The 27,059-nt window shown below is 41.6% G+C and overlaps 1 protein-coding gene and 1 pseudogene across 13 annotated transcripts in view; one reads left to right on the forward strand and one right to left on the reverse strand.

Annotated features, from left to right (window-relative positions):
* Window positions 1–15,215, reverse strand: part of Syce1 (synaptonemal complex central element protein 1) — a 43,758-nt gene extending 28,543 nt beyond the window's left edge. Inside the window, exons 1-3 of one of the 13 annotated variants that reach the window (XM_060382073.1) lie at window positions 15,029–15,215; window positions 14,252–14,308; window positions 11,725–11,922 (exon numbers count right to left, since the gene is read on the reverse strand). In XM_060382073.1, the coding sequence (XP_060238056.1) occupies window positions 11,725–11,878 (154 nt within the window). In that variant the 5' untranslated portion in view covers window positions 11,879–11,922; window positions 14,252–14,308; window positions 15,029–15,215. Of the gene's footprint in view, window positions 1–6,112; window positions 6,235–11,724; window positions 11,923–14,251; window positions 14,309–14,543; window positions 15,007–15,028 lie in introns of those variants that run through there. The other 12 variants (XM_060382072.1, XM_060382126.1, XM_060382095.1 and 9 more) reach the window with 12 other exon arrangements.
* A 10,353-nt stretch (window positions 15,216–25,568) lies between these two features.
* On the forward strand, window positions 25,569–26,287 carry LOC110553889 (YEATS domain-containing protein 4-like; annotated as a pseudogene).
* Window positions 26,288–27,059: the final 772 nt, after the last annotated feature.

The following is a 27,059-nucleotide window of genomic DNA, read 5'->3' on the forward strand; positions in this document are numbered from 1 at the left end:
CCACTTCGGTGGTGGTTTGAGTGAGAATGAGCCCCACAGGCGCATATATTTGAATGCTTTGTACCCACTTGCTGGAACAATTTGGGAAAGATGAGGGAGCATGGTTTTGTTGGAGGAGGTGGGTCACCGGATTTTGGCTTGGAGGTTTCAAAACCCCATCATTCCCAGTTAGCTCTCCCCTGCCTCCAATTTACAGATCAGGATACAAGCTCTTAGCTACTGCTCCTGTGTCATACCTGCATGCCTGCCTACTCCATGCTCCCCGCCATGGATCGTAGAATCATGGCCCGTAACCCTCTGGAACCATAAACCCCAAAATAAATGTTTTCTAAGCTTCCTTGAAAGCCACTACCTCTTCCTTGTTTTTCTTCATGACAACTATTAACTTGAATTTTTTTGTTGTTGTTGTTTCTGACTAAAAGTGAAACATTATGACTTTAAAAAAAATCTTGAGTCAGGGGTGGTGGTGCATGCCTTTAATCCTGGCAACTCAGGAGGCAGAGGCAGGTGGATCTCTGAATGTTGCAGGATATTTGATCCCATGGTGAACCCCAAGATTGTGAACTGTAAATCACCTGTTTCTTGGTTGGTATGGTTCAGCCCTAACACAAACCTTTAATCCAAGAACTTTCTGTTTATTGCAAACAGATGAGTATGGTGTAGCTCAGCCCTATCACACAACTTTAATCCAAAAGTTTTCTGTACACAGGATTTAATAAAGTTAACTTTACATGAAGAGTCGGAGCAAGAAACCAGCTGCCAGACATTAGGTAGGAAAGAAGGAGTAGAAGAGTATGTAAGACAGCAAGGATAAGAAGGAAACTTCTAGCTTTTAGCTTCTGGCCTTTTCCTCATCGGCTGTCAGATTAGCTAGCAGGCCTTTTACCCCTAGGCCATTAGCTAAACTAGCTGGCTTTTGGCCTTGGGCTTTTGGCTTTAGGGCTTTTGCATAGATCTTAACACAGGGAGGGGCAACAGCCCTAGAGCCGGCTACAAAACATACCTATCTCTTTACACCAAAACTTCTGTGCTGCTAACTCTCACCCTAACCCCACACTCCTAACCTAAGCCCTACACTTCGCTGTGATGGTTTGAATGAGAACAGGCCCCATTAGCTCATGTTTGAGTGCTTGTTCCACAGTTGGTAGAACTTTTCGGGAAGGATTAGGGGTATCCTTGTTGGAGGAAGTGTGTCTCTAGGGGTGGTCTTTAAGGTTTCAAAAGCCCTTGCCATTCCCAGTTAGCTCTCCCTCTCCCCTACGGCCCCTCTGCCTTGTGGATATGGCAGTACCTTTTAGCTACTTCTCCAGAACCATCCTGCCTACAGCCATGCTTCCTGCCACGGTGTCCTAGACCCACCCTCTAAAGCTATGAGCCACAGTACACTCTTCTGTGAGGTACCTTGGTCATGGAGTCTTGTCTCAGCAATAAAAAAAAGTAATTCTACCACTAGGCCCACCCTCAGAACCCTAACCCCTTATCCCTAACACCTTAACACTAACCGCATCACTAGTCCTAACCTTCAGAACCTTCAAGGCTCACCCTAAGTAACCCTAAGCTTAATCCCTAATCCTCCAAATCTAACTGTAACCCTAAAACTGAGGAACTAAGAGTTAGATCCCTAAGAGGTAGACAGATAGGGAAAAGGAAGAGAAAATGATTACATACTTCCATCTCCTCTACCCTCCTAGTCTAAGACAGAAGCCTAGCAGGCTCTTTTTCCCATCACTATCTCCCACCCCCTTTCCAGTTGGTTGTCCAGACTTGTCAGATAAGATCAAGGATGAACCCCAACATGTTTAAACAAAGCTATGGGCTACCAACTTCCCTTTCCTTGTTTAAACTGACCAATCTGAAATTACGTAAATAGGGCCCATCCCTGGCCACAAAAGACAACTAAGAACCCCCAGCCCTCGGGAGAAAATGGCCTTCAGCTTCCAAGAACCTTTTGTGCTTTGCAAGGGTCACTATGTATAACTCATTAAGTGCTTCTTCAACTTTAATAACATTTCTTTAACCTTTTTGCTTCTGTCTGTTGTGTCTGAAATTCTCAGTGCTGCTACCTACTATGCTCAAGGTTTTTCCTGCCTTTAATTATTTAACTGACAGAGAAAAGGAACCTGATAGGCCCCTAGACAGTAACATGTTGGGGGAGTTATAGTCAAGGCATTTCTTCTAAGAACTACTGACTAGACATAAGCCAAGCCAAACCGTGAATGGATAGGAACAGTCACTGAGCTTCCAGCACCCTTCCCCCATCCTGGAATATGGAGTGTGAGGGTATGGGCTTGGTGGAAGTCCCAAGCTTATTTATTTCTCCTTTGTTTCAGGAAGGGATCTCCCTCAGACCTTAGCTTCAAGGTGTTTCAGAGAGCAAGAGAATTTTTCTTCAGCTAGTTCTGACCTCTGAAACTCCCCCTGGAGTGGGGCAAAGAGGTCTTAATCACTGACAGCTGACTCCAGGGAGACTTCATGAGTTTTACCACTGAGGAGTTTGAATTCTTCACCTTTATTCTGTTACTCATCTTTTTTCCTCATTACTAGAAGGATTCCAACAAAATCTTTCCTCTTTGTGCTTATCTCATCTCTAAACAAAAATCTAAATTAAAAAAAAAAAAAAGTAAAGCAGTTAAGACTGTATTGAGGTCTTTAAATCAAGCCATTGGGTAACCTAGTTGCCATTCACCAACCCTATCAGGAACAGAGATTAGCTCTCTCTGCCTACTAACCCAAATTCAGAATAGCTGGCAAAGAAAGAAAAGGGTAAATTAAAACTTTAGATTCGGGAGGTATCTCCATCCCTGATCTCAAGCTGTACTATAAAACAACAATACTAAAAACTGCATGGTACTGGCATAGGAACAGACTGGCGGATCAATGGAATCAAATAGAAGACCCTGACATAAATCCACACACTTATGGTCACCTGATTTTTGACAAAGATGCCAAATCCAATGGAAAAAAGACAGCATCTTCAACAAATGGTATTGGTCTAATTGGAAGTGTACATGTAGAAAAATGCAAATAGATCCATACTTATCACCCTGCACAAAACTAAAGTCCAAGTGGATCAAAGACCTCAACATAAAACCAGACACACTAAACCACTTAGAAGAAAAAGTGGGGAATACCCTTGAACTCATTGGCACAGGAGACAACTTCCTAAACAGAACACCAACAGCACAGGCTCTAAGAGCAACAAGCAATAAATGGGACCTCATGAAACTGAAAACCTTCTGTAAAGCAAAGGACACCGTCATCAAAACAAAACAACAGCCTACAGATTGGAAAAGGATCTTAACCAACCCTTTATCTGACAGAGGGCTAAAATCCAGTGTATATATAAAGAACTAAAGAAGTTAAAGAGCAAAAAACCAAGTAATCCAATTAAAAAATGGGGTACAGAGCTAAACAGAGAATTCTCTGCAAAGGAATATCGAATGGCAGACAAACACTTAAAGAAATGCTCAACCTCATTAGCCATCAGGGAAATGCAAATCAAAACCACCCTAAGATTTCACCTTACACCCATCAGAATGGCTAAGATCAAAAACTCAAAAAACAATACATGCTGGAGAGGTTATGGAGCAAGGGGAACCCTCCTACACTGCTGGTGGGAATGTAAACTTGTACAACCACTCTGGAAATCAATCTGGTGTTTTCTCAGACAACTAAGAATAGCGCTTCCTCAAGATCCAGCTATACCACTCCTAGGCATATATCCAAAAGATTCTCAAGTACACAATAAGGACATTTGCTCAACCATGTTTGTAGCAGCCTTATTTGTAATAGCCAGAAGCTGGTAACAGCCCAGATGCCCCTCAGTGGAGGAATGGATGAACAAATTGTGATACATCTACACAATGAAATATTACTCAGCAATAAAAAAACAAGGAAATCATGAAATTTGCAGGTAAATGGTGGGATCTGGAAGAGATCATCCTGAGTGAGCTATCCCAGAAGCAGAAAGATGCACACAGTATATACTCACTCATATAGACATATAACATAGGATAAACCTACCAAAATCTATACACCTAAAGAAACTAATCAAGAGAGAGGACTCTTGCTAAAATGCTCAATTCCTATCCAGAAAGGCAAAGAGGATGGACATCAAAAGAAGGAGAAAAGAGGGAACAAGTCAGGTGCCTGCCACAGAAGACCTCTGAAAAGCTCTGCCCTGCAGACTATCAATGTAGATGCTGAGACTTATGGCCAACCTTTGGGCAGAGTGCAGGGAATCTTATGAAAGAAGTGGGAAACAGTAAGATCTGGAGAGGACAGGAACTCCACAAGGAGAGCAACAGAACCAAAAAATCTGAGCACAGGGGTCTTTCCTGAGACTGATATTCCAACCAAGGACTATGCATGGAGATAACCTAAGATCCCTGCACAGATGTAGCCCATGGCAGTCCAGTGTCCAAGTGGGTTCCATTGTAATAGGAACAGGGATTGTCTCTGACATGAACTAATTGGCCTGCTCTTTAATTACCTTCCCCTGAGGGGGAAGCAGCATTACCAGGCCACAGAAGAAGACAATGCAGCCATTCCTGATGAGACCTGATTGACTAGGATCAGAAGGAAGGAAAAGAAGACCTCCCCTATCAGTGGACTTGGGGAGGGGCATGCATGCAGAGGGTGGAGGAAGGAAGGGATTGGGACAGGAGGAGGGAGGGAACCACAGGGGGGATGCAAAGTGAATTAAGTGTAATTAATAAAAAAAAAACTTTAGATTCTCACCCTCGTTGGCTACAGCACTTGAGAGAGCTGGCCCCACCTCTCACTGGTGTGGTGCAGTAGAGCTTGCCCTGCACCTCACCTGGGCAGAGTAGTAGAGCTGGCCTTGGTGACGTGGATACAGGAGAGCTGGCCCAGATGATATGAGTGTGGGAGAGTTAGTCCCACCCCTTGCCTGGGTAAAGCAGGAGAGCTGGCCCTGCTGGCTCGGGCACAGGAGAGCTGGCAGGCTGGACAATTCAGCTACCACTGAGGCCCAGATCCAGAGCTTTGAGTTGGCCTTCCCCTATATCTCTCCCATCTGTGAACTGCTAGACCATGTGAAGAGGATAGTACTGCAAAACCAAAGCTGCAGGATCCCCATGACACAGAACAAGCGCAGGATAATCTAGGACAGTCCTGGTGAAGATCTAGTATTGATGGTGTAGCAGAAGCCAGAGGCCTCAAACCTTAAAGCTGTGTGGGCAAAAGGGTATATACTAAGTGACATGACATGACACAGCGCAGCTTCCTCAGCAAGATGTCTTGTTTTGTTGTTTTCCTAAGGTGGAGGGAAGGTTGCAAGGGCGGAAGACAAAAATAGAGGACCAGGGAGATGAGTTGGATTGGGGTGATGGTGTGAAATTCACCAAGAATCAATAAAAAGTAAAAAAAAAAAAAACACCACTTGTGATTTCCTCACTGGACTTAAAGGAGGCTGATCTTAAGACCACCTTCATACAGCATAAGGCTGTCAGTAACACCAGTGCAGGGGTTACACACACTCACCTGTAGGCAAAGAGAGACTCTGTGCTGCTGCCTCACAACCAATTCTCTGGAGAAAATGAATGACAAACCACACCCTTTGGGTTCTCCTTAAGACTTTATGTTATGCATCTTTTCCTTGTCCCTTCTGTGACCTCAAAAAGGCAGACAGACTAATAGAGAGATCCAAAACTAAAGGAATTCCTCCTCTTTCTGTTCCACCTCGGACATTATGCACCTTCACTGGCTGACCAAGAGCTTCCAGAAGGCACGTCTGGCCAATTTGATCCAGCATCTCCTTGGTGGCTAATCATTTCTTCAGACCATTGTTTGAGATGTCATGGAGTCCTACTCCCCTCTAAAGTTTACATAATTCCAGACAAGAGGGCATTAAATTCTTATATTACTTCAAAAGGAAGAGTTTGAGAGGCTGAAGATGCTTTCTCACCTCGATCCTTCCATTTACAGATAAGGTTAGAAGGGAATTAGTGTACTTTCTGGAATGGAGAAATCAGAGCTATTTGAGGTATAAGAGAAACTGGTGGGGACTAGAACAGCAGGCAAGAGTAAACAAACCAGTCCCACACTGAGAATGGATCCTAGGTTATTCTGTGGGATCACACTAACTTACCCCTTCGCTGTGTTGACTGAAGATTAGCTGAACTCCGTTAGTCTCTCCCAGCCCAGGTTTGATTGTACAAATGCTACCAAGATTCCTTAGGACTATTGGTTTGCAGGTTACACCTCGAAAGACTTAGGAAGAAAATCTTTTTCAGTATATGCAGGTCCTGAGTATCAGTTGGGGGATAATAAAAATGGCCTTGGAAGTGTTTGTGGTTGAGACAGGCTTTCTCTACAAAGCCCCAGCTGTTCTGGAACTATGTAGACTAGGACGGCCTCACACTCACAGACATCCATCTACCTCTGTCTCCTAAGTGCTAGGATTAAAGGCATGCACCAACACTTCCAGCCAAAGGGAAACGCTGAATTATACCATCTCCCAACTACTTATTCTATAAATAAGAAAAGTTGCCTATGTCCAACTCTTCTTTTCCTGCAAGATCACCCAGAACTCAGTAGAAAATCCAGGATGGACTCAAAAACTACCACTCGAGCTATAGTGTGCTCTAGCCCAGAGAGAAATGATGTGACATGAGAAAAATAATTAGAAAAAAAGTTCTCTCTTGAGAATTCTTCTACCAATAAGCAAAAAGTCCCCAAAGCACTATCTTGATCTCTGAAAGGTCCAAGGTCCCCCAATGCCTGCATATCTGTGCCCACTCCCTTGTCCTAAGGAAAAACAAAAGTGCCCTTCTGCTACCGCTTCCCACACACTCCCTGGAGTGGTTTTATCTTAAGTATCAGGAGACAGGTGGAGCCCACAGGCCCTCCCTTCTATACCTTCACAGAACTAAGAGCTGGGAAATTACACTGAGAACTAAGGGCGGTACGTTCAATCCTTTTAGCAATTAAATCAAATACATACATCATCCTGTTAAAAGAACAAACTCTAGCCCCTTTAGAAAAAGAGAAGAGTATTAGACTGGGCTCTTGCAAGTGGAAAATAATTTCTTCACTGCCCCCAGGACTAAAGATGAGGACTTCTCCACAAGAATCAAAATGACACAGATGAGGAATGGACAGGATGTTTTCTTTATTAGGAATAGAAAGTCTTAAGAAAGCTAGGGTTAAGTCTCAGTAACATCCAGTTATCCCACACATACTTCAGGAAGACAAAGACAGTCTCCAATCTTTCCCTCAAATTACATGAAGCTATGAAGAAAATACACAGGACTGGAATCACCGTAGGAAGTAATTTCAATTGTCTTTCATGTCAGTAATTACCATATTGACAGGTAAGCACAAAAGACATCCACCCAGACACACACGTGCTATTATTCATTCCAAGATTCTCTTAGTCCTAAAACTGATCATTTATATTGTAATAATTATATATTTCAATGTAACTCAAACCCGAAATTTGTGTGCTTCATAGGATTCAAAGTGTGACATATGAAAGACATTATAAGTCAAACTTTTATAATCACTGAAGACTCAGAAACTGAGTTTATATACTCCTATACTATCACATAATTAACTTTAATGAAAATGAGAAAATGATTATTAGAGATAGTCTGCTTACCCAACAGAACACTAGTAACGTGCTGCCCAGGACCTCTGGTAGTTCAACACCTGTACCAGCACAATTAATTCACACAGTGCATATCTCTCTCTCCCTCTCTCTCTCTCTCTCTCTCACACACACACACATACACACACACACACACACACACACACACACAAAGACAAACAATATAAATAAGATATAAAATCTTGGAAATAAACTGAGGCTAAAGGCTCTGCAGAATTAGTCAAACACGATTCACTAACTTATGTGTGAGTTATGGATTCTTGTTTCCATGAAGAGGTTAAGTTTAAATTTATAAGAAATGTATCTTGAGAGAATAAATCAAAAAGAAAAAAAATATCTTTCTGCTGCTTGGTGGTGGCACACATCTTTAATCCAAGCACTTGGGAGGCAGAGGCAAGCAGACCTCTATGAGTTCCAGGACAGCCAAAGCTACGCAGAGAAACAGTGTCTCAAAAAAAAAGAAGAAAAAAAAAAGTATTTTTTCACACAAGAGCTATTTTTACTATTCAAATCTGTGAGCACTTCCTCATTTCCACGGACTTAAAACTCAAGCAAATTAAAGACTCACCACATATCCTCCCTATATTGAATTTATTTCCCATTATAATTTACATTCACGAACATCTCAAGTTTGAAAAGGGTGTCACTCTACATTAGTGAGCTGGAGTGAGATGGCAAGATGGTAAAGGCACCTTTCACCAAGCTTGGTAACTTGAGTTTGATCCCTGGGACCCACATGGAGGAAGAAGGACCCCTCCAAGTTGTCCTCACATGCATACATACACACATAGAGAGGTAATTACATTTGTAAAAAAAACTTCTCCAAGGTAAACATTTTTATTATTTTCTGGGATGTATATTTTGGACAAGGGTCTCCCACATTCCTTACATGTATAATATTTGCATTCAGCATGAATTATCCATTAAATAATGCTTGATATTTTAATAAAAATGTTGCCATGGGGCAGGAGAGATGACTAGACAGATGGCAGCCAGCAACCAAACCGTAGCTGATAACTGTGTGTAATCCAGTCCGGAGGGATCTGACACCCTCTTCTGGCCTCCACAGGGTATCTATCATGTAATATACAGACATGCATTCTGTCAAAACAGCCATACACATAAATTAATTAAAAAAAACTTTACCATGCAGGCTGAGTACATGGCTCAAGGTGGAAAGTAGATGCTATTCAAGCATGAGGATCCAAATCCAAGATCTTCATCACCCACACCAAAAATTGGGCATGGCATGGCTTGGTGGCATATACATTTAATCCCAGAACTAGGGAGGCAGAGGCAGTGGGTCTCTGCAAGTTAGAGGCCAACCTGATCTACATGGTGAGTTCTAGGACAGCCACAAGTACAGAGAACCTGTCTCAATAAATAAATAAATAAATAAATAAATAAATAAATAAATAAATAAAAGCTGGGCGTGGCAGCACACCCTGTGTAATGCCAGCACTGGGCGACAGACAGCTAGGATTCTGAGGCCTTGCTGGCCTCAACCAGTGAACTCCAGGTTCACCGAGAAAGCCTGTCTCAGGACTTGTGAAAAAGCTCCGGATAAGGGTGTCTGCTACTGCACCAAATGACTTAAGTCCAAACCCTGGGACTGACATGGTAGAAAGAACCAATCATCCTCTAATTCTGAACATACATGTGTGTGCTCATGCAAATAAGTATATAAGGAAATCATTTCTTTAAAAAATGTTAAAGACAGGACTGGAGAGTTGGCTTAGTGGTTAAGAGTACTGGTTGTTCTTACAGATGACTAGAGTTTGGTTCCCAACACCCAAACTCCACTAAGACCTGGCAGTACCTCCAATTCCGGGGGATCTGCTGCCCTCTTCTGGCCTCTGTGGGCAGTGCATGTGCTGCACAGACATTCAAACAAGCAAAACATAGACATAAAAATGTCATCCTGAGTGATCTATCCCAGAAGCAGAAAGACACACACAGTATATACTCACTATAGACATATAATATAAGATAAACCTACTAAAATCTGTACACCTAAAGAAACTAAGGAGGGAGGACTCTTGCTAAAATGCTCAATCCCTATCCAGAAAGGCAAAGAGGATGGACATCATAAGAAGCAGAAAAGAGGGAACAAGTCAGGAGCCTGCCACAGAGGACCTCTGAAAGGCTTTACCCTGCAGACTATCAAAGCAGATGCTGAGACTTATGGCCAACCTTTGGGCAGAGTGCAGGAAATCTTATGAAAGAAGTGGGAAACAGTAAGATCTGGAGAGGACAGGAACTCCACAAGGAGAGCAACAGAACCAAAAAATCTGAGTACAGGGGTCTTTCCTGAGACTGATATTCCAACCAAGGACCATTCATGGAGATAACCTAAGATCCCTGCACAGATGTAGCCCATGGCAGTTCAGTGTTCAAGTGGGTTCCATAGTAATGGGAAGAGGGACTGTCTCTGATATGAACTGATTGGCCTGCTCTTTAATCACCTCCCTCTGAGGGGGAAGCAGCATTACCAGGCCACAGAGGAAGACAATGCAGCCACTCCTGATGAGACTTAATTGACTAGGATCAGAAGGAAGGAAAAGAAGACCTCCCCTATCAGTGGACTTGGGGAAGGGCATGCATGCAGAGGGTGGAGGAAGGGAGGGATTGGGACGGGAGGAGGGAAGGAACCACGGGGGTGGGGGGGTGCGAAGTGAATAAGTGTAATTAATAAAGAATTAAAAAAAAGAAAAAATGTAAGGCAAATTGTAAAAAAAAAAGAAGCTTAACAGTGATAGATTTGATGAATGTATAGGGTGATTGCTAGAGGGGAAAAAAAGGAGAATTAAGAGGTTTCAAAGCATGACGAAGAGATGCCCTTCTGTAAAAGCAAGAGAACCAAAACTAGGCTTCTCAAACACTTTTGCCATTGGAAAGCAGTCTCTCAACCTACATTTTTAAAGTCCAACTTCCTCTTTAACTTGGACCTCTCACCTGCTCATTAATTCTACCTTCCTGGGTATTGAAAACCAGACTGACCCAAGACTATCTCAGAAGCCAAGATGAAAGGGCAAAAAGAACATTAGTTCTGTGTCTTTGTCCAGGAACAAATTTGGCAAAAGGTCCTATCTGGGGCTGGAGTTAAGATTTCAGCTCTGGGAACCTGGCTTTCTCCCCTGAAGGGCTGTGGTTATCAGTCCTAAGGCAACTGTGTCTGAGTATCCTGTGTTCTCTTTGCCAACATCTTTTGATTTAGCTCTCTGCTAACCTTGGTCCATCTCTCCCCTACAAACAGTATATAAGATGCTGTACTTCTGAATAAACTTGCTTGGCATAAGACGGCTTGCACAAGACCTCCTGATCCCAGCTATCTTCTCTATTGTCTCTTTCCTGGCTCATTCACTCTCAGGAACTTGTCACTGAAGAAGGACCTGCTGGTCCAGGTCACCTGAGCATACAGTTACTGTCTCTTGTATCTTAATGCTCCAAGGCTCTTTCCCTTGCTCTAGAAAGGTGACCACGTATGACTTACAGACAGCATAACTTGTTTATGGCAAAACAGAATACAATGCTTGAAACTTTCAAAAGTAACTAATGACATCTCTATTCCAGTTGTATGATTAATACAAAAAAGATTAAATGGTGACTCAGCAGGTCAGAGTATTTACTGCTCTTGCAGCAGACCTGGATTTGGTTCCCAGCATCCACATGGAAGCTCACGACCATATATAACTTAATTTCCAGGAGATGCAAAGCCTTTTCTGACCTCCTTGGCTCCTGTACAAGTGGGCGCACAGACACTGCCTCAAGCACACGTACATACACATAAAATAATATTTTTTAAAGAATACAACAAGATTTTAAAATTTTGTTTCTCCAAACATTGGTTCTTCAGACCCAGTATAATACTTAGAGAAGAATTCCTATTTGCAAATCCTGGGATCTACTCCAACTATTACCAATTCAAAGGTAAAGGGAAGAAAATGTATTTTATAAGGTGGGCCACAGTACTTTATACCAGTGAATTCCTAATAACTACCACAAGTGAAGAGTGTTTTTTACCTCAAGAAATGGAATAGCTTACAAACATATCATGAATATGTTCTTATCTATACCAACAAACATCTCACTTTTTTCCTGAAAAGCAGGAATCTGGAATATACTCATGCAGTGTAGAGATATGCAGGGGAAACTCCGCAAAGGAAGGACGTTAGAGTTGGCAGCACACTTCTGATGGACGCTGTCCTCACCCACAAACAACCAGTTTCTGTCATTCTCCACCATCACATCCCTGTCTAAGTCCCGCTGAGCAGAGTCTAGACATTCCTCTGGAGAGAAATTAATGGCCACATCATCAAATATCATCAGGTCCTAAAATAATATTTTAACTATTATATTAACAGTTCCTAATTTGGCCAAAAATAAAAAGAGTTAGAACTGATTATGAAAGTGGCCTTAATTATTCACTAAAATAATTTGGTTGGTTGGTTAGTTGGTTTGTTGCTTGGTTGTCTGGTTGATTGGTTGTCTGGTTGGTTAGTTGATTGGTTGCTTGGTTTTTTTTTTAAAGAGGGTCTCTCTATCTAGCCCTGGCTGACCTCCAATTCACAGAGACCACCTGTCTCTGCCTGGGATTAAAGGTATGTATCACCACACAAGGTCCTAATTAAGGTTTGTGGGGTTTTGTTAATTGGAAAAAATTTGTTTAACTTAAGGATTTCTTAAAGCACTGTTTCAAAATTTCAAAATTAAGCTGGGCATGATGGCACTCATCTTTCATCTTGGCTTGGGAGGTAAAGGCAGGCAGATCTCTATGAGTTCGAGGCCAGCCTAGTCTACATAATTAATTCCAAACCAGCCAAGGTTACGTAGTGAGACCTGTCTCAAAAAAGAAAAAAAAAACCCATAATGCAAATTTAAAGTAAGTCAAAACAATACAAAAAGGATACAATAAATAATAGAAAAATAAATAAAAAGTTTGGGTTGGGTACAGTAGCACATGCCTTTAATCCCAGCGCTTGGGAAACAGAGATAAGCATGGTCTACATAGTGAGTTCCAGACAGCCACAGCTACACAGTGAGATACTATTTTGATGTTGTTTGTTTGAGACAGGGTTTCTCTGTATAGCCTTGCCTGTCCTGGACTTGATTTGTAGACCAGGCTGGCCTCGAAATCACAGCAATCCACCTGCCCCTGCCTCCCTGAGTGTGCCACCACACCAGGCTAAGACAGTATTAAAAAAAAAGAAGAAGAAGGAGGAGGAGGAGGAGGAGGAGGAAGAGGAGGAAGGAAGGAAGGAAGGAAGGAAGGAAGGAAGGAAGGAAGGAAGGAAGTAGGAAGGAGAGAAAGACAAAAATGAATGGTTTTAAGTGGAAGAATATATTTGGGAAAAGAAAGATTATGATAAAAAGACTTGGCATAAAAAAGTCTTTTAATAAAATAGGTTTTATACTAAAATAAGACAATAAGGATATGATAAACTCCATGCTTGGGGCTGCAGAGATGGCTCAGTGGTTAAGAGCACGAACTGTTCTTGAAGGGACTTGAGTTCAGTTCCTGACACACACATTAGGCAGCTCACAACCTGCACATCTCCAGCTCCAGGGAATTTGATGCCCTCTTCTAGCCTCCAGAGACACTGCAATCACATGCACAAATCCACAAATCACAAAATTAAAAATAAATCTTAAAAAATATATATGCCAGGTGGTGATAGTGTACACCTTTAGTTCCAGGATTCAGGAGACAGAGGAAGGTGAATGCCTGTGAGTTCAAGGCCAGCCTGGTCTATAAAGCTGAGTGCAAGTTCCAGGACAACCAGGGTTACACAGAGAAAACCTGTCTCAAAAAATAAAAAAATAAAAATAGTATAGGGTTAAGTAAAAAAATAATTTAGTATGGCTTGGTGTTGCATGCTTCTAATGCCAGCACTCAGAAGCAGAAGCAGGTGAAGCTCTGTGAGCTCAGGCCATCCTGATCTACATAAGAAATTCCAAACCAACTAACGCTGCACAGTGAGCCCTTGTCTCAAAATAATCAATAATTTATAAATAGTGGACATTAGGTATTCCTGGAAATCTAACTCCTATTTCAGAGTGTTTCTCATATCCCTCCCCTCAAAATAATAACCATTCTAAAACTTTATTCAACCATAAAAAGGGAGAAAATCAAGCTATATACAAGAAAATAGATAAAACTAGAAAAATTATATTAAGCAAAATTAAGTCATACTTAGACAAATATCTCATTTTTTCTCTCATACGTAGAAACTAAAATGAGAGACAGGAAGTGACAGAGAACAGACAAACCGAGAAGATGCTGAGAGTAGTAGAAAAGGGGATCCGGGAGAGAAGAAGGGGCATGAAAAAGTAGACCTAGGGCTAAATGTGATCAAAGTATGACATGTGTGCAAGAAAGAAAACTGTAAAACTTGTTAATCTGTGCCGTTAATGTGAAATGACTATAAATTTAACGTTTTAAAGAAAACAAAACAAAACTGATTAATAAAACTTTTATGTATCCGTATAGAACTAACCACACATCAAAAAGAACAGACTAGTCAAGCATAGTGGTGCATGCCTTTAATCTCAATACTCAGGAGGCCGAGAGAAAGACTAGACATTTTCACTTTGACAAAAGTAAGAAATAAAACTTACCAATCTATTCGGAATTATGCTTTGCTTTCTTCTCAGATCGTATTAATATGCACAAACCTAACAATAGAAAATAAGAGTGACATCTGAGTCTTACATTTTCATTTTTTTTCTATTCTTCATTTACTATTTGTTTTGAGCTATATTTCAGATTTTTAAAACATTTGGAAACATACGTTTGTTTGTTTGTTTTCTGAAAAGACCAGGAAAAGAGTGTACATCCATGACATGAAAATGTACTACAATGAAAACCCGCACACTAAGGTCGGTTCCAGGACCTGAGTACAGGCAGTACCTTCAATAAATGTGAGAGCCTTTATTCCCCAAAGCAAAACAAGCACAGACTTTCCAAAGCTTCTGTGTCAAATAGGATGGTTGATACAGGAGGCTTAAGAAATCCCTACGCTAGAGAGATGCCTCGTAATTTAGAGAACTTGAATCCGGCAGGCAGCGCTTTAACTAGCGAATGAAGAGTTAATCAGCTAACTAGAACAAACTGACAGGGAGAAGGAATTCTCGACCGCAGGATTTGGCCTGCACCGCAGCCGCTGACGGAAACCTCGCGAGCCTACAGGGATCCTCTGCTGCGATCCACACTGTCCTGAAGTGTGTTGCAGACACGCCGACGCCCAAGGGAGGGCTCGCTCGGCACGATCTGCGCTCACTGCGCTGGGTGGGCAGCTAACAGCTTTGCCGGGGACCCCAAACCACTGCCTGCCCAGCACGACCCTGCAAAGGGACATGATGGGACCGCCCTTCCCCGCAACAGGAGACCCGTACCCCGCTACCCTAACAGAGGGCTCCGGGGCGACCTGAGGAGTCTCTTGGCTTCCGAGCTACCCGGACCCGCCACGCGCGCCTCCGGAAGCGGGTCGGAGGGTGACAAGGCCCAGCAGCCTCTGTAGCGCCTCTGAGGCAGTGGACCAGAAGCTCCCAAAGGAGCCGGATCCAGCGAAAGCCCGCGAGGCTTTGCAAGCCTGCCCACCGCTCTGGTCACGTTCCTGATTGGACAGGTATCAAACAGCACCTCGGACTGAACCGGGCTTCAGGCCCAATTCCTCTGTCTTTGGACGACAATAAATGAAACCAGAGCGGTAGTTTCAAACCCCCAACACACACACGCAATTTCTTGATTGCAACTAATCTGGTTTGGTTTCGGTTTGGGCTTCAAATGGTGTTTTTTTTTGTTGTTGTTCGGTTTTGGTGAATTGAACCCAGGGCTTCTGGCAGCAGCTATGTGAAGGCAAATTTTCCACCAGGAGGAGCTAGCCCATCAACAGATACTTTAATTTAACCTTACATAGTCATATCAATTTATTGATTATATATCTATAAATACTCGCAAAGTAGACTATAATGATGTGACTTGTTTATCTTTGGCAAAAGATAAACAAGGCCCAACAAGGATAGGTACCCTAGGCTTCCTGTCTCTTGAAACCAATTAAACAGATAGGTTTGACAGCGCAGGAGAGTCGGCTCGTGTGGTACTGGCTATTTCAGAGGACCTGAGGTCTGTTCCTAACACCCAGACAGCTTCACCACCGCCTGTAACTCCGGCTCTCTCCTGGCCTCACCAGCACTGCGCTCAAGCGCACGTATTCCCTGTAAGCACACATAAGACAAGGGGCTGGAGAGACGGCTCACGGGTTAAGAGCGCTGGCTGTTCTTCCAGGCGTTCGGTACCCTTCATCCACACGGCTGCACGGCGATGCACAGTCGTGCGGATAGTCAGAACACCCAGACATGCAGAACTCGAGAGAAAAGAAAAATAAGGAATTCAATCCATTTGCACGTGGGGGAAAGTACAAATAAAGGGTTCCAATGATTTCCCCCAGCTCTCAACTCTCTGCGAGATACAGGTTTGACTAGAGAAAGAATAGGGGCAGGGAAGTACCGTATGTATGATCAGTCATTCCTGTTCAAGTGTGGCTGGGTTGATGAGGTTGGGTTCTGCAAGGTGGTCTCAGAAGACCAATCTGGATTCCATGATGACTCTTGCTTCTCTGTGGAGCCTTAACTGCCCTCATTTGGGGATGGCCTATCCTAGGCCCCGCAATGGGCTCAAAGTAGTTTTTATTCCTTAGAGGTGTTTATCAGCCCTTTAGTTTCTGGAACTCAAAGAGAAGTACCATGGGGGCTTGTTGGTGGCCTTCATGCTCAGACAGAAGAGTACGGGTATTCTGAGACTTTGGAGCCAGGAACCACACTGCTCTTTGAGGTGGGACAGTGTCCCAGTGGGAGGGCATCTTAGACACTAGAGCCCAGAAACCATACATCTCTAAGAGGAAAACTCCTCAGCAGAGACATTGCAGTGCCCAAGGGAAAGTATCCCTAGCTGGGATAAGCAGCTCAGGAGCTCAGCCCCACTCCTTCCTTGCCCCGACCCTCGGGGCTTCAACGGGATTCCTAAGGTGGAGAGATTGGAAGGAATGGGGGAAAAAGGAACAAGAGATGCAAGAAATGAAAGCCAAGTCTGTTCATCTGATCAAGGCTTCCATTTATTAGAAATTTTTACCCAACTTATATAAGGAGAAGGCAGGAAAGGGGGAAGGTTAATCTACTGCTGCAGGAAATAGGAAGAGTGCTTTCATGGGTTAAATATTGTACCTGCAAGATACCATAAAGATGGTTTCTAAAGATATCTTACGGATGCTCTAACAATCTATCGCCCATGATTTAGGGTTTTAGATAACTCTTTCACTAAATAGCTTTAGGTCTCCACTAAATGACCTTTGCTCTCTCCTTGGCTTTGGCTTCAGTAACTACCTTTGTCTCCACTAGATAGCTTTGGCTCACTAATTGACTTTGGCTTCCGTAGATACCTTTGTCTTCACTAGATAGCTTTGGCTCCCGGCACTTCCTCAGCATTGCAGCTCCCAGGAAAGGGTATCCCCACCTGAGCTGAGGAGCTCAGGAGCCTCAGTCAGACTCCTCTTCTTCACTTGTTCTTTTCATTGCTTCTTGGCTTCTTCCAATAAGAGAGTCACAGCATGCAACAAATCTCCTAAAAGAGATTTATTGAAAGGATAAACACAGGGAGAGGAGGGATGAACCCGGGAGTAGCTGCCTCTGTTCCTGGGAGAAGGCAGCAGGGAACTGAGCAGATACAGCCTTTATACAGGATTTCTTAGGGGACAAAGCTTTCTAGTGTGGAAATTTTCAGAGTCAGGATTGGTGGGCTTTCCTGATCAGGGATTGGTGGGTTCTCCTGCTCAGAGACTGGTGAGTTTTTGAGGGAAGCTCAGGGATTGGTGGGTTTTTGTTCAGACCTTTCACCTAAAATCAGCATAATCTGGGAAGGGTCCTATTGAGGGGCTATAGATGGCCTATGTGACAGTTACAGAGGCTAGAAATGCTGAGGTGTGGGCTGGAGTGCTGGAGCTCCTCAGGCAGTGTCTGGCCGCTTTCCTGCCTTGAGGGTTTACAAAGTTTACAAAGGAAGTCCACATCAGGGAAGCCTTTCCCTGCACCATGAATATCCAACAGAGACTGGAAAGAAAGTGTTGTCACCGTGGACAGCTCCTGAGATGGCCTAGGCTGAGGCAGGAAAGGTGTGGTCACCGTAGACAGCTCCTGCTGAGGCCCTGCTCTGACAGAAGCTGCCATTTTGACAGGAGCCACCATTTTGGCTTCTGTGGTACAGCCTTAAGTGGGAAGGAGGGGCTCTGCCAGCTCTTTGGGTGCGGGGCGGGGGGTGGTGGAGACAGCGATGGACCACTTTGATAGTGCCACTCAGGGACTACACCTGGGAGCTGAAACAGGACACTGTAAAAGCCGACAAAGTGTTGTGTAAAGGAGATAAATACAAAATTGAAAGCAAAACTGCCAGGCTTTTGACGCTGCCTTCGTGTGGACCCAGGTGAAAAGTTAACAATGCTCTTTGGCAAAAGTAGTTTCTGAATACGTTTTATCAGGAAGCAACTTAAGTTTTGAAACGAGAACCAGCCCCTCACAGAAAGAATGTAAGGGACAAGTGCACATTTTAAATTTTCTATTTATGTTACAATTAAAAGAAACCGGGAAATTGCCAGAAATCAATTTAAAAGATGCTCAAAATAAGTAACCTTTAGCAAAAGTTAAAGTAAAGCCGTTAATGCACATAACTTCATAGCTATTAAGTCGGCAACTATCGGAAAAGTAAGTAATAACAAATAATGTCAAGTAAGTGGAGAAAATTGAACTCTTGATTTTGTTTTTAAAACAATTAGTTATAAAATAATTCTCCTCAAGGGTGGGCTGGTATCTCAGAAAGTGCCTGACACTAACCAAGCTGAATTTCCTATGGGAACAGTCGAAGTAAACTTTTTGTTCTGGTCCTTTTTGGCCGAGGAGTAACAATACAAATGGATTTGGGGAGTGACTCATGCAGTGAAGAGTGCACAGGAGTGGATCACAGGATGGTGTTATCAGACCCTAGCCTTGCTTGTTCTTTTTCGTTTTTCTGTGTTGTTGTTGTTTTTTTTAATATCTGTAATGGTACTGACTTTGCTTGCTTTGAAGTAGCGTTTATTTTTTTGCAGTAACTGTTGGTTTTTAAGTCTCGCAGTGTTATGTTCTCATGAACCCGCTACAGCAATTTCTGATTTCTAAGAACCGAGTAATGGTGTAGGACACTAATTCATAATCACGCTAGTTGTAGCCTGGAAACGTGTAACGTTGTGTAGCCTTTTGTATAAATAGATAGAAATGGTCCGATTAGTTTCCTTTTTAATATGCTTAAAATAAGCAGATGGATCTATTTCATGTTTTTGAACAAAAACTTTATCGGGGATAGGTGCAGTAGGGTAATTCAGTAAGAGGTGTTATTTGAGCCTTGTTTTGGACAGTTTACCAGTTGCCTTTTATCCCAAAGTTGTTGTAACCTGCTGTGATACAATGCTTCAAGAGATGTGGTTATAAAATGGTTCAGAATTAAACTTTTAATTCATTAAAAAAAATAAAATAATTCTCTCGGGCAACACCCTCTGAATTCCAATAAACAACATTGACAACAATTAACTATTATGAAACCAACTTTTTTAAATTCCGTATATGAGTGAACTAATGCAGTGAACATTACTACCCTGGCGAGAACCACATCTAACCACCTCTGCCTTTGGTTCAAACAATAAACCAAAGTAAGAGTCAATTATGGTACACCCTGGAAAACCAATAGTTTATTGGGCCTAGTTATAGAGTGTGCGTGCAGGGTTGCTGGCAGGATTGTGGTTGACCATAAAGCATCTGCAGTGGAAAGTCTGCACCCAGTCTAGATGATGGCTTCCCCGGTGGCTGCATGAAGGAAGCCCTCTCTGTTAACCTTCCCCAGCCCATTCGCTCTAGCACCTTCCAGAAGCCACAAGCAATTAGGGCAGGATTATTTGCAATGGCTAGGAAGCATGGCTGCAAACTTGGATGAGAAACCCTACCCCCTCCTGCTATGAGTGAATACCAAGAGTCCATCAGCCTCATCGTGATAGACACTTACAATTAGACTGCTGATCCAGGAAAAATGGCAGCAGCTTAGCCTGAAAGATGACACTCTACAACAGATCTCCAATCCCATCCATGTTGCAAATAACAGATCTTCATTCTTTCTGTGCCTGATTAGTATTCTCTCATGGGCTTATACCATATTTTATGTGCTCATGAGATGGTAAGCACTTAGGGCTTTCCCATTGCTTGATTACTGTGAGTAGTGCTGTAAGGAACGTGGCCATGAAAATGTATTCGGCACACAATAGTCTCATTTCCTTTGGATCTGTAGCCCACAGTGGAATTGCTGGCACATACGATGGCTCTATTTTGAAGAGTTCACATACTATACATCATAGCCCCTACTAATCTGCAGTCCCACCCTGCAGTGGGAATGATTCTCCTTCTATTCACATGCTCTTTGATGCCTGCCACTTTCCTGTTTTGATTATAGCCATTCATAATGGGGTGAGGTGATGTCATGTCCCACTGTGGGTTTGATTTGCATTTCCTTGATATTGTGTTGAGTGTTTTGTTTTGTTTTCCATTAACTTGCTGACCATTTACATGATTTCTTTTGGTGTACCTATTTAAATCTATTGCCTATTGTCTTAGTCAGGGCTACTGTCTCTGTGATAAAATACCATGACCAAAAGTAACTTGGGCTGGGAGTTGGTGGCACAGGCCTTTAATCCAGCACTTGGGAGGCAGGGTCAGGGTGGATCTCTGTGAGTTTGAGGCCAGTCTGATCTATGTGAGTTCTGGAACATCCAGGATGGTTACTCAAAGAAATCCTGTTTCAGAGAAAGGAAAAAAAAAAAAAAAGTCAAGCAATTTGAGGAGGAAAGACTTTATTTAGCGTGTAGTTCATCATCATCAAGGGAAGTCAGGACAGGAAGACAAACAGGGCAGGAGCTTAGAGGCAGAAGTTGATAAAGAGGCCAGAGGATGGGGAGAATGCTGATTACTGTCTTATTCCCTACGACTTGCTCAGCCTGTTTTCTTATAAAACCCAGGACCACCATCCCAAGGGTGGAACCACCCACAATACACTGGTCCTCCCTCCCCCATCAATCACTAATTGATAAAAGGCTCCATGGGCTCGCCTACAGCATGATCTTACAAACGCATTTTCTCAATCAGGTTTCCTTCCTCTCAAATAACTATAGCTTGTGTCAAGTTGACATAAAACTAGACAGAACACCTATGTCTTAACCAGACCTCCTCCTCCTCGTTCTCCTTTTCCTCCTTCTTGACCTTCTTTTTTTTTTTTTTTTTTTTTTTTTTTGCTAGTTTTTGAGTTCCTTAATGTTCTAGATTCAACTTCTTATCCTGATGTAAATAACACAGTGTGTTGGTTACTTCCTCGTTGCCCCAACAAATACAAAAGCAACTTAGTGAAGGAAGAGCGGTATAATTGGCTTACTGTTTAAAGAAAGTCTATCAGTGTGGGGAAGACACAGCAGCAAGAGCACGAGGCTCCTGCAACACTGCACCTGCTGTTGGGAGGCAGAGAAAGAGGAAAATTGGTGCTCAGCTCACTCCCTCCTTTTTATTCACCCCAGGACACCAGCCCATGTAATGATGCCACTACATCCAGAATGCATTTTCCACCTCAACTAACCTAATGGAGATAATTCTTCACAGACAGACCCAAAGGCCTAATATGATCTAGATGCTCCCAGAGACTGGTCTTCCAGATGACCCTAACTCTTATCAAGTCAGCAATCAACATTAACAATCACAAATCAACCTGACACCCAAGCAGCTCACATTTAAATTACAACCTTCCCAACCTTGATTCTGGAGCATCATGGCCACCTCATTATGCAAAATACATTCAGTCCAACTTCAAATGTTCCCATAGTCTTTAATAATCCCAACACTGTTTTGTTTGTTTGTTAGTTGTTGTTGTTGTTTTGTTTTTTGAGACAGGGTTTCTCTGTGTAGCCTTGGCTGTCCTGAAACACATTCTGTAGACCAGGCTGGCCTTGAACTCAGAGATCCACCTGCCTCTTCCTCCCAAATGCTAGGATTAAAGGCATGTGCCACCACCTCTAGGCTCAACACTGTTTGAAATGTAAGAACAGATTGTTCTTCTCAGATCTGGGAAATCTCTTAACTGTGAATTCCTGTACAACCAAAACAAGGTACATACTTTTTATATAAAATAGCACACAATAACACTCCAAATGGAACGGGAAAATAGCAAAGAAATATCAAACCAATGCAAAAACAAAGCTCAGAGGGAAAATATAAAATCCTACAGCTCCAAGTCTGGCATCTAGAGTTCCTGATATAATCACTAGGAAAGGCAAAATGGAACCATTGCCAGGGTAAGGGGTTGAGAGCAATAGAGAGGGAAATAGCAGGGTACAGGTGATTTGGTATGGGAGATAGGAAACTCTCTAGGGAGAGAGAGTGAAGGTAAATATAGATGGGAAGAAATGGGTAAAATAACAATAAGGGTATCTGAAAAAGCCACAAAGAATCATACTACCAACCAGTTCGGGGGGGGACTATGATACTGATGTCCCTTAGGGTCCACCAATGAGTTTGTTAATTCATTCAAACACAAGTCTGGAGGATATGTGTGGAAATGGATTTTAAGAGTGTGAAATAACGGTAGAAGGAACATAAATCTGGATCCAGCTGAGTTTATTGGTGTGGGCCCATTGAGTGGAAATCCTAAGTTTAATATGGAAGCTTACATACACACTTAACAAAAGTGTTAAACATTTAAAAGAAACTATAATATATGTAATTCTGTTTATAAATATATAGAAATCAGCACCTAGGCCTTTAATCATCCCAAACCCAGGTCCCAAGACACCAGCGTAAGAACACAATCAGCAATAACCAGGGCAATAAATTTCCACCAGAGCCCATCTAACCTGCCTCAGCAAGCCCTAAACCTTCTAACATAGATGAAGCACAAGAAAAAGACCTTAAAACCACTTTTATGAACTTGATCTAGTTTCCTAAAGAGGAGATTTACAAATTCCTTAAAGAAAGCCAGGACAATGTTAAAAAAAATAAAATAAAACTGTGCAGGGCATAAAATTAAAAGTAGAATCAATAAAGAAAACTCAGGGAGTCCTGGAAATGAAAAATTTAGGAACTCCAACAGGAATTACAGAATCAAGCCTCACCAACAAAATACAAGAGATGGAAAAGAGAATCTCAGGAATTGAAGATACAATAGAAGAAATGGATATACTGGTCAAAGAAAACGTTAAATCTAAAAAAAATCCTGACATAAAACATTTGAGAAATCTGGGAAACTATAAAAAAAAAAAAAAAACAAACCTGAGAATAATATGTGTAGAGGAAGGAACAGGAACCCAGCTCAAAGGCCCATAAAATGTTTTCAACAAAATCATAGAAGAGAATTTTCCTAACCCAAAAAAAGAATGCCTATAAAGGTACAAGAGTAATACAGAATACCAAATAGATTGTACCATAGAAGAAAGTCCCCTCACCACATAATAATCAAAATACAAAACAAAGAATATTAAAAAGCTGCAAGAGAAAAAAAAAACCAAGTAACATGTAAGGGTAGACCTATTAGAATTACTTCTCAATAGAAACTCTAAAAGCCAGAAGGATCTGGAAAGATGTGCTGCCAACCCTAAGAGGCCACAGATGCCAGCCCAGACTACTATACCCAGCAAAACTTTCAACCACTATCCATGGAGAAAATAAGATAATCCATGATAAGGCCACATTTAAACAATCTCTATCTTCAAATCCAGCCCGATGGAAGGTGCTAGAAGAAATACTCCAACCCAAGGAGTTTAGCTACACACATGAAAAGATAGGAAATAAATAATTGCACACCAACAAAAGAAAATGAAGGGGGACACAAACATACACACCAAAAACAACAACAACAAAATAACAAGAATCAGTCATTGGTTACTGATATCTCTCAATATCAATGGTCTCAATTTTCAAATAAAAAAACAGAGACTAGCAGAATGGATGCAAAATCAGGATTCATCCTTCTCCTGCATCCAAGAAACATACTTCAACATCAAAGACTGACATTAATTTACCTCAGGATGAAGTACTGAAAAAGATATTTCAAGCAAATGGACTTAAGAGGCAAGCTTAAATCATACATTTAAAAACCCACATTAAAGTAGGAGACTTCAACACCATACTCTCCAAGGTACACATCATCCAGACAGAAATGAAACAGAAATAATGAAACTAACAGACATTATGAATCAAATATTTACAGATATTTACAGAACATTTCACCCAAACACAAAAGAATATACCTTCTTTTCATGGAACATTCTCCAAAATTGACCATATATTCAGCCACTAAGCAAGTTTCAACAGAAAACTAAAATAACCCCCCTGAATCTTAGCAGACCACTATGAATTACAGCTGGGCTTCAACAACCACAGAAACAACAGAAAGCCTACAAAGTCATGGAAACTGAACAACTCTCTACTCAATGATCATTGGGTCAAAGAAAAATAAAGACTTTCTAGAATTCAATGAAAATGAATACATAACATACCCAAACTTATAGCACACAATGAAAGCAATGCTACGAGGAAAGTTCATAGCAATAAGTGCCTTCATAAAGAACTTGGGAGAGATTCCATATAAGCAACTTAACAACACACCTGAAATCTCTAGAACAAAAAGAAGCAAACACAAGAGGAGTAGGTGGCAGGAAATAGTTAAACAGAGGACTGAAATCAATAAACCAGAAACAAAATAATACAAAGAATCAATGAAACCAACAGTTGATTCTTTGGGAACATCAACAAGATAGACAAGCCCTTAGCCAAAGTTACTAAAAAGGTAGAGAGACAATATCCAAATTACCAAACTCAGAAATGAAAAGGGGGACATAACAACAAACACCAGGGAAATCCAAAGAATCATTAGGTATTACTTCAAAAACCTGTATGCCACAAAATTGGAAAATCTAAACAAAATAGACTATTTTCTTGATAGATACCACTTACCAATGTTAAATCAAGATCAGGTAAACAATTTTAATAGGCCTATAAACCCTAAGGAAATAGAAGCAATTAATAAAAGTCTCCCAACCAAGAGAAAAAAAAAAAGCACAAAACCAAATTGTTTTAGGGCATAATTCTAGCAGACCTTCAAAGATGAGCTCTTTGATCACCTCCCCCTGAGGGGGCAAGCAGCCTTAGCAGGCCACAGAGGAAGACAATGCAGCCAGTCCTGATGAGACCTGATAGACTAGGATCAGAAGGAAGGAGAGGAAGACCTCCCCTATCAGTGGATTTTGGGAGGGGCATGGGTGAAGAAGGGGGAGGGAGGGTGAAATTGGGAAGGGAGGAGGAAGGGAGCTACAGGGGGGATACAAAGTGAATAAAGTGTCATTAATAAAATTTTTTTAAAAGATGAGCTAATACCAATACTCCTCAAATTATTCCACAAATTAGAAACTGAAGGATCATTGCCAAACTCATTCTATGAGGGCACAGTCACCCTGATACCTAAACCACACAGACTCAACAAAGAAAGAGAATTTCAAACCAGTTTCCCTTATGAAAACTGATGCAAAAATACTCAATAAAACACTTGCAAACTGAATCCAAGAATACATAAAGATATCATCCACCATAATCAAGTAGGCTTCATCCCAGTGATGCAAGCATTTTTCAACATAAGAAAATCCATCAATATAATCTACCATATAAGCAAAATGAAAGAAAAAACTATAAGATCTTCTCACTGGATGCTGAAAAAGCCTTTGACAAAATCCAACACTTCTTCGTGATAAAAGTCTTGGAGAAGCACTCAGCTCTCCCACAGAGAGCCTGAATGGCCAATTCACCCAACCTCCAGAGAGTGAGCCAATAGTTTATGGCTAACAATAGTACTGTTGTCCCATATTTGGGGAAGAAAAGATGGGCATACCACCAGTGGAAGTACAGGTAAAGCCATATAGAAATGAGGGTATGTCAGCATACATGAAGAAAACCCAGTTTAAATTACATAAAAGCTATAGCAATCCTTTAAGAGTTATTACTAAGCCTGCATATGAAATTACTGTAACAGGATGGTGTGGATTTGAAATAATCATCAAAATATTTTCCATTGACCCCAGTGAAAGACCTGTAACTCTGTATCACTTACTAAAGCTGTTCCAGTCTGACACTGTGAAAAAAGTGTGCAATGCTGTGAAAAAAAGACAGTGGTTTCAGAGTTCTACAATGAAATGATATTTCAAGACCTAAGAGTAATGATGTAGCAACTATTAACAATGTCTCGTCAGCTTACATTAGGAACCTATAAGCATGAAACATGATTTGCAGAACTTGAAAACGAGAGAAAATCAGAAGCTGCCAAGAAAAACAAGTTTTGAAACTGCAGAGCTTAAGGAGAGATTAAAAGCATGTCCTGAAACTATAAATTGTTCAAAAAATGAAGCCAGAAAACTTGAAGAGGACGATCAAACAAAAGACATATTAGCAGCTGGTAGTAAGATAACCAGAAAGCAGGAAGGACCTGGTGCAGAGGCTGGCATGTTTCCGGAAGGAGCTGAATGTGCGTTTCCCCAGCCAGGGGTTTCTTGGCCGTGAAGTCCAATGATCACCCTGCTTAAGCAGTCTTTCTTGGGACATACATCTCTGTACTAAAAATTGATGCTAGGTAGCATTCCATAATGATAAGCACAATTTGTAAAGAGTTTGTTTGTTTGTTTGTTTGTTTGTTTGTTGAACCATATGTGTAGCTTGTTTTCCTTCAGGCAAGCATCAGAATTCTGTTTAAAGTCTAACTTGTGCAGATTTTGTACTTGTCTACTAATTAGAATTAGTGGTTGGTCTGTATATTTAGTTCTTCAGGTTCTTATCTGCCACAGTCTACCTCTTTTGCATATGATGTATCTGGTATTCAATAAATGTAGTTTACTGCTCAGGAAAAAAAAAGTCTTGGAGAGATCAGAAACACAAGATGCATACTTAAACACATACAGCAAGCCAATAACTAACATCAAATTAAATGGAGAGAAACTTAAAGCAATTCCACTAAAATCAGCGACAAGACAAAGTTGCCTACTCTGTCCATATCCACTCAATATACTACTTGAAGTTTTAGCTAGATCAATAAGACAACCAAAGGAGATCAAAGAGATATATGATCATATCATTAGATGCAGAAAAGACCTTTGGAAAAAAATTCAACATCCCTTCGTAATAAAAGTCCAGGAAAGATTAGTGATACAAGAGACATACCTAAACATAATAAAGACAATGTATAGCACGTCTATAGCCAGCATCAAATATAAGGAGAAAAAACCTGCACAAAACTCAAGTCCAAGTGATCAAAGACCACACCATAAAATAAGATACA

This window comes from Meriones unguiculatus, chromosome 1, assembly GCF_030254825.1.
Source record: "Meriones unguiculatus strain TT.TT164.6M chromosome 1, Bangor_MerUng_6.1, whole genome shotgun sequence".
NCBI lineage: Eukaryota > Metazoa > Chordata > Mammalia > Rodentia > Muridae > Meriones > Meriones unguiculatus.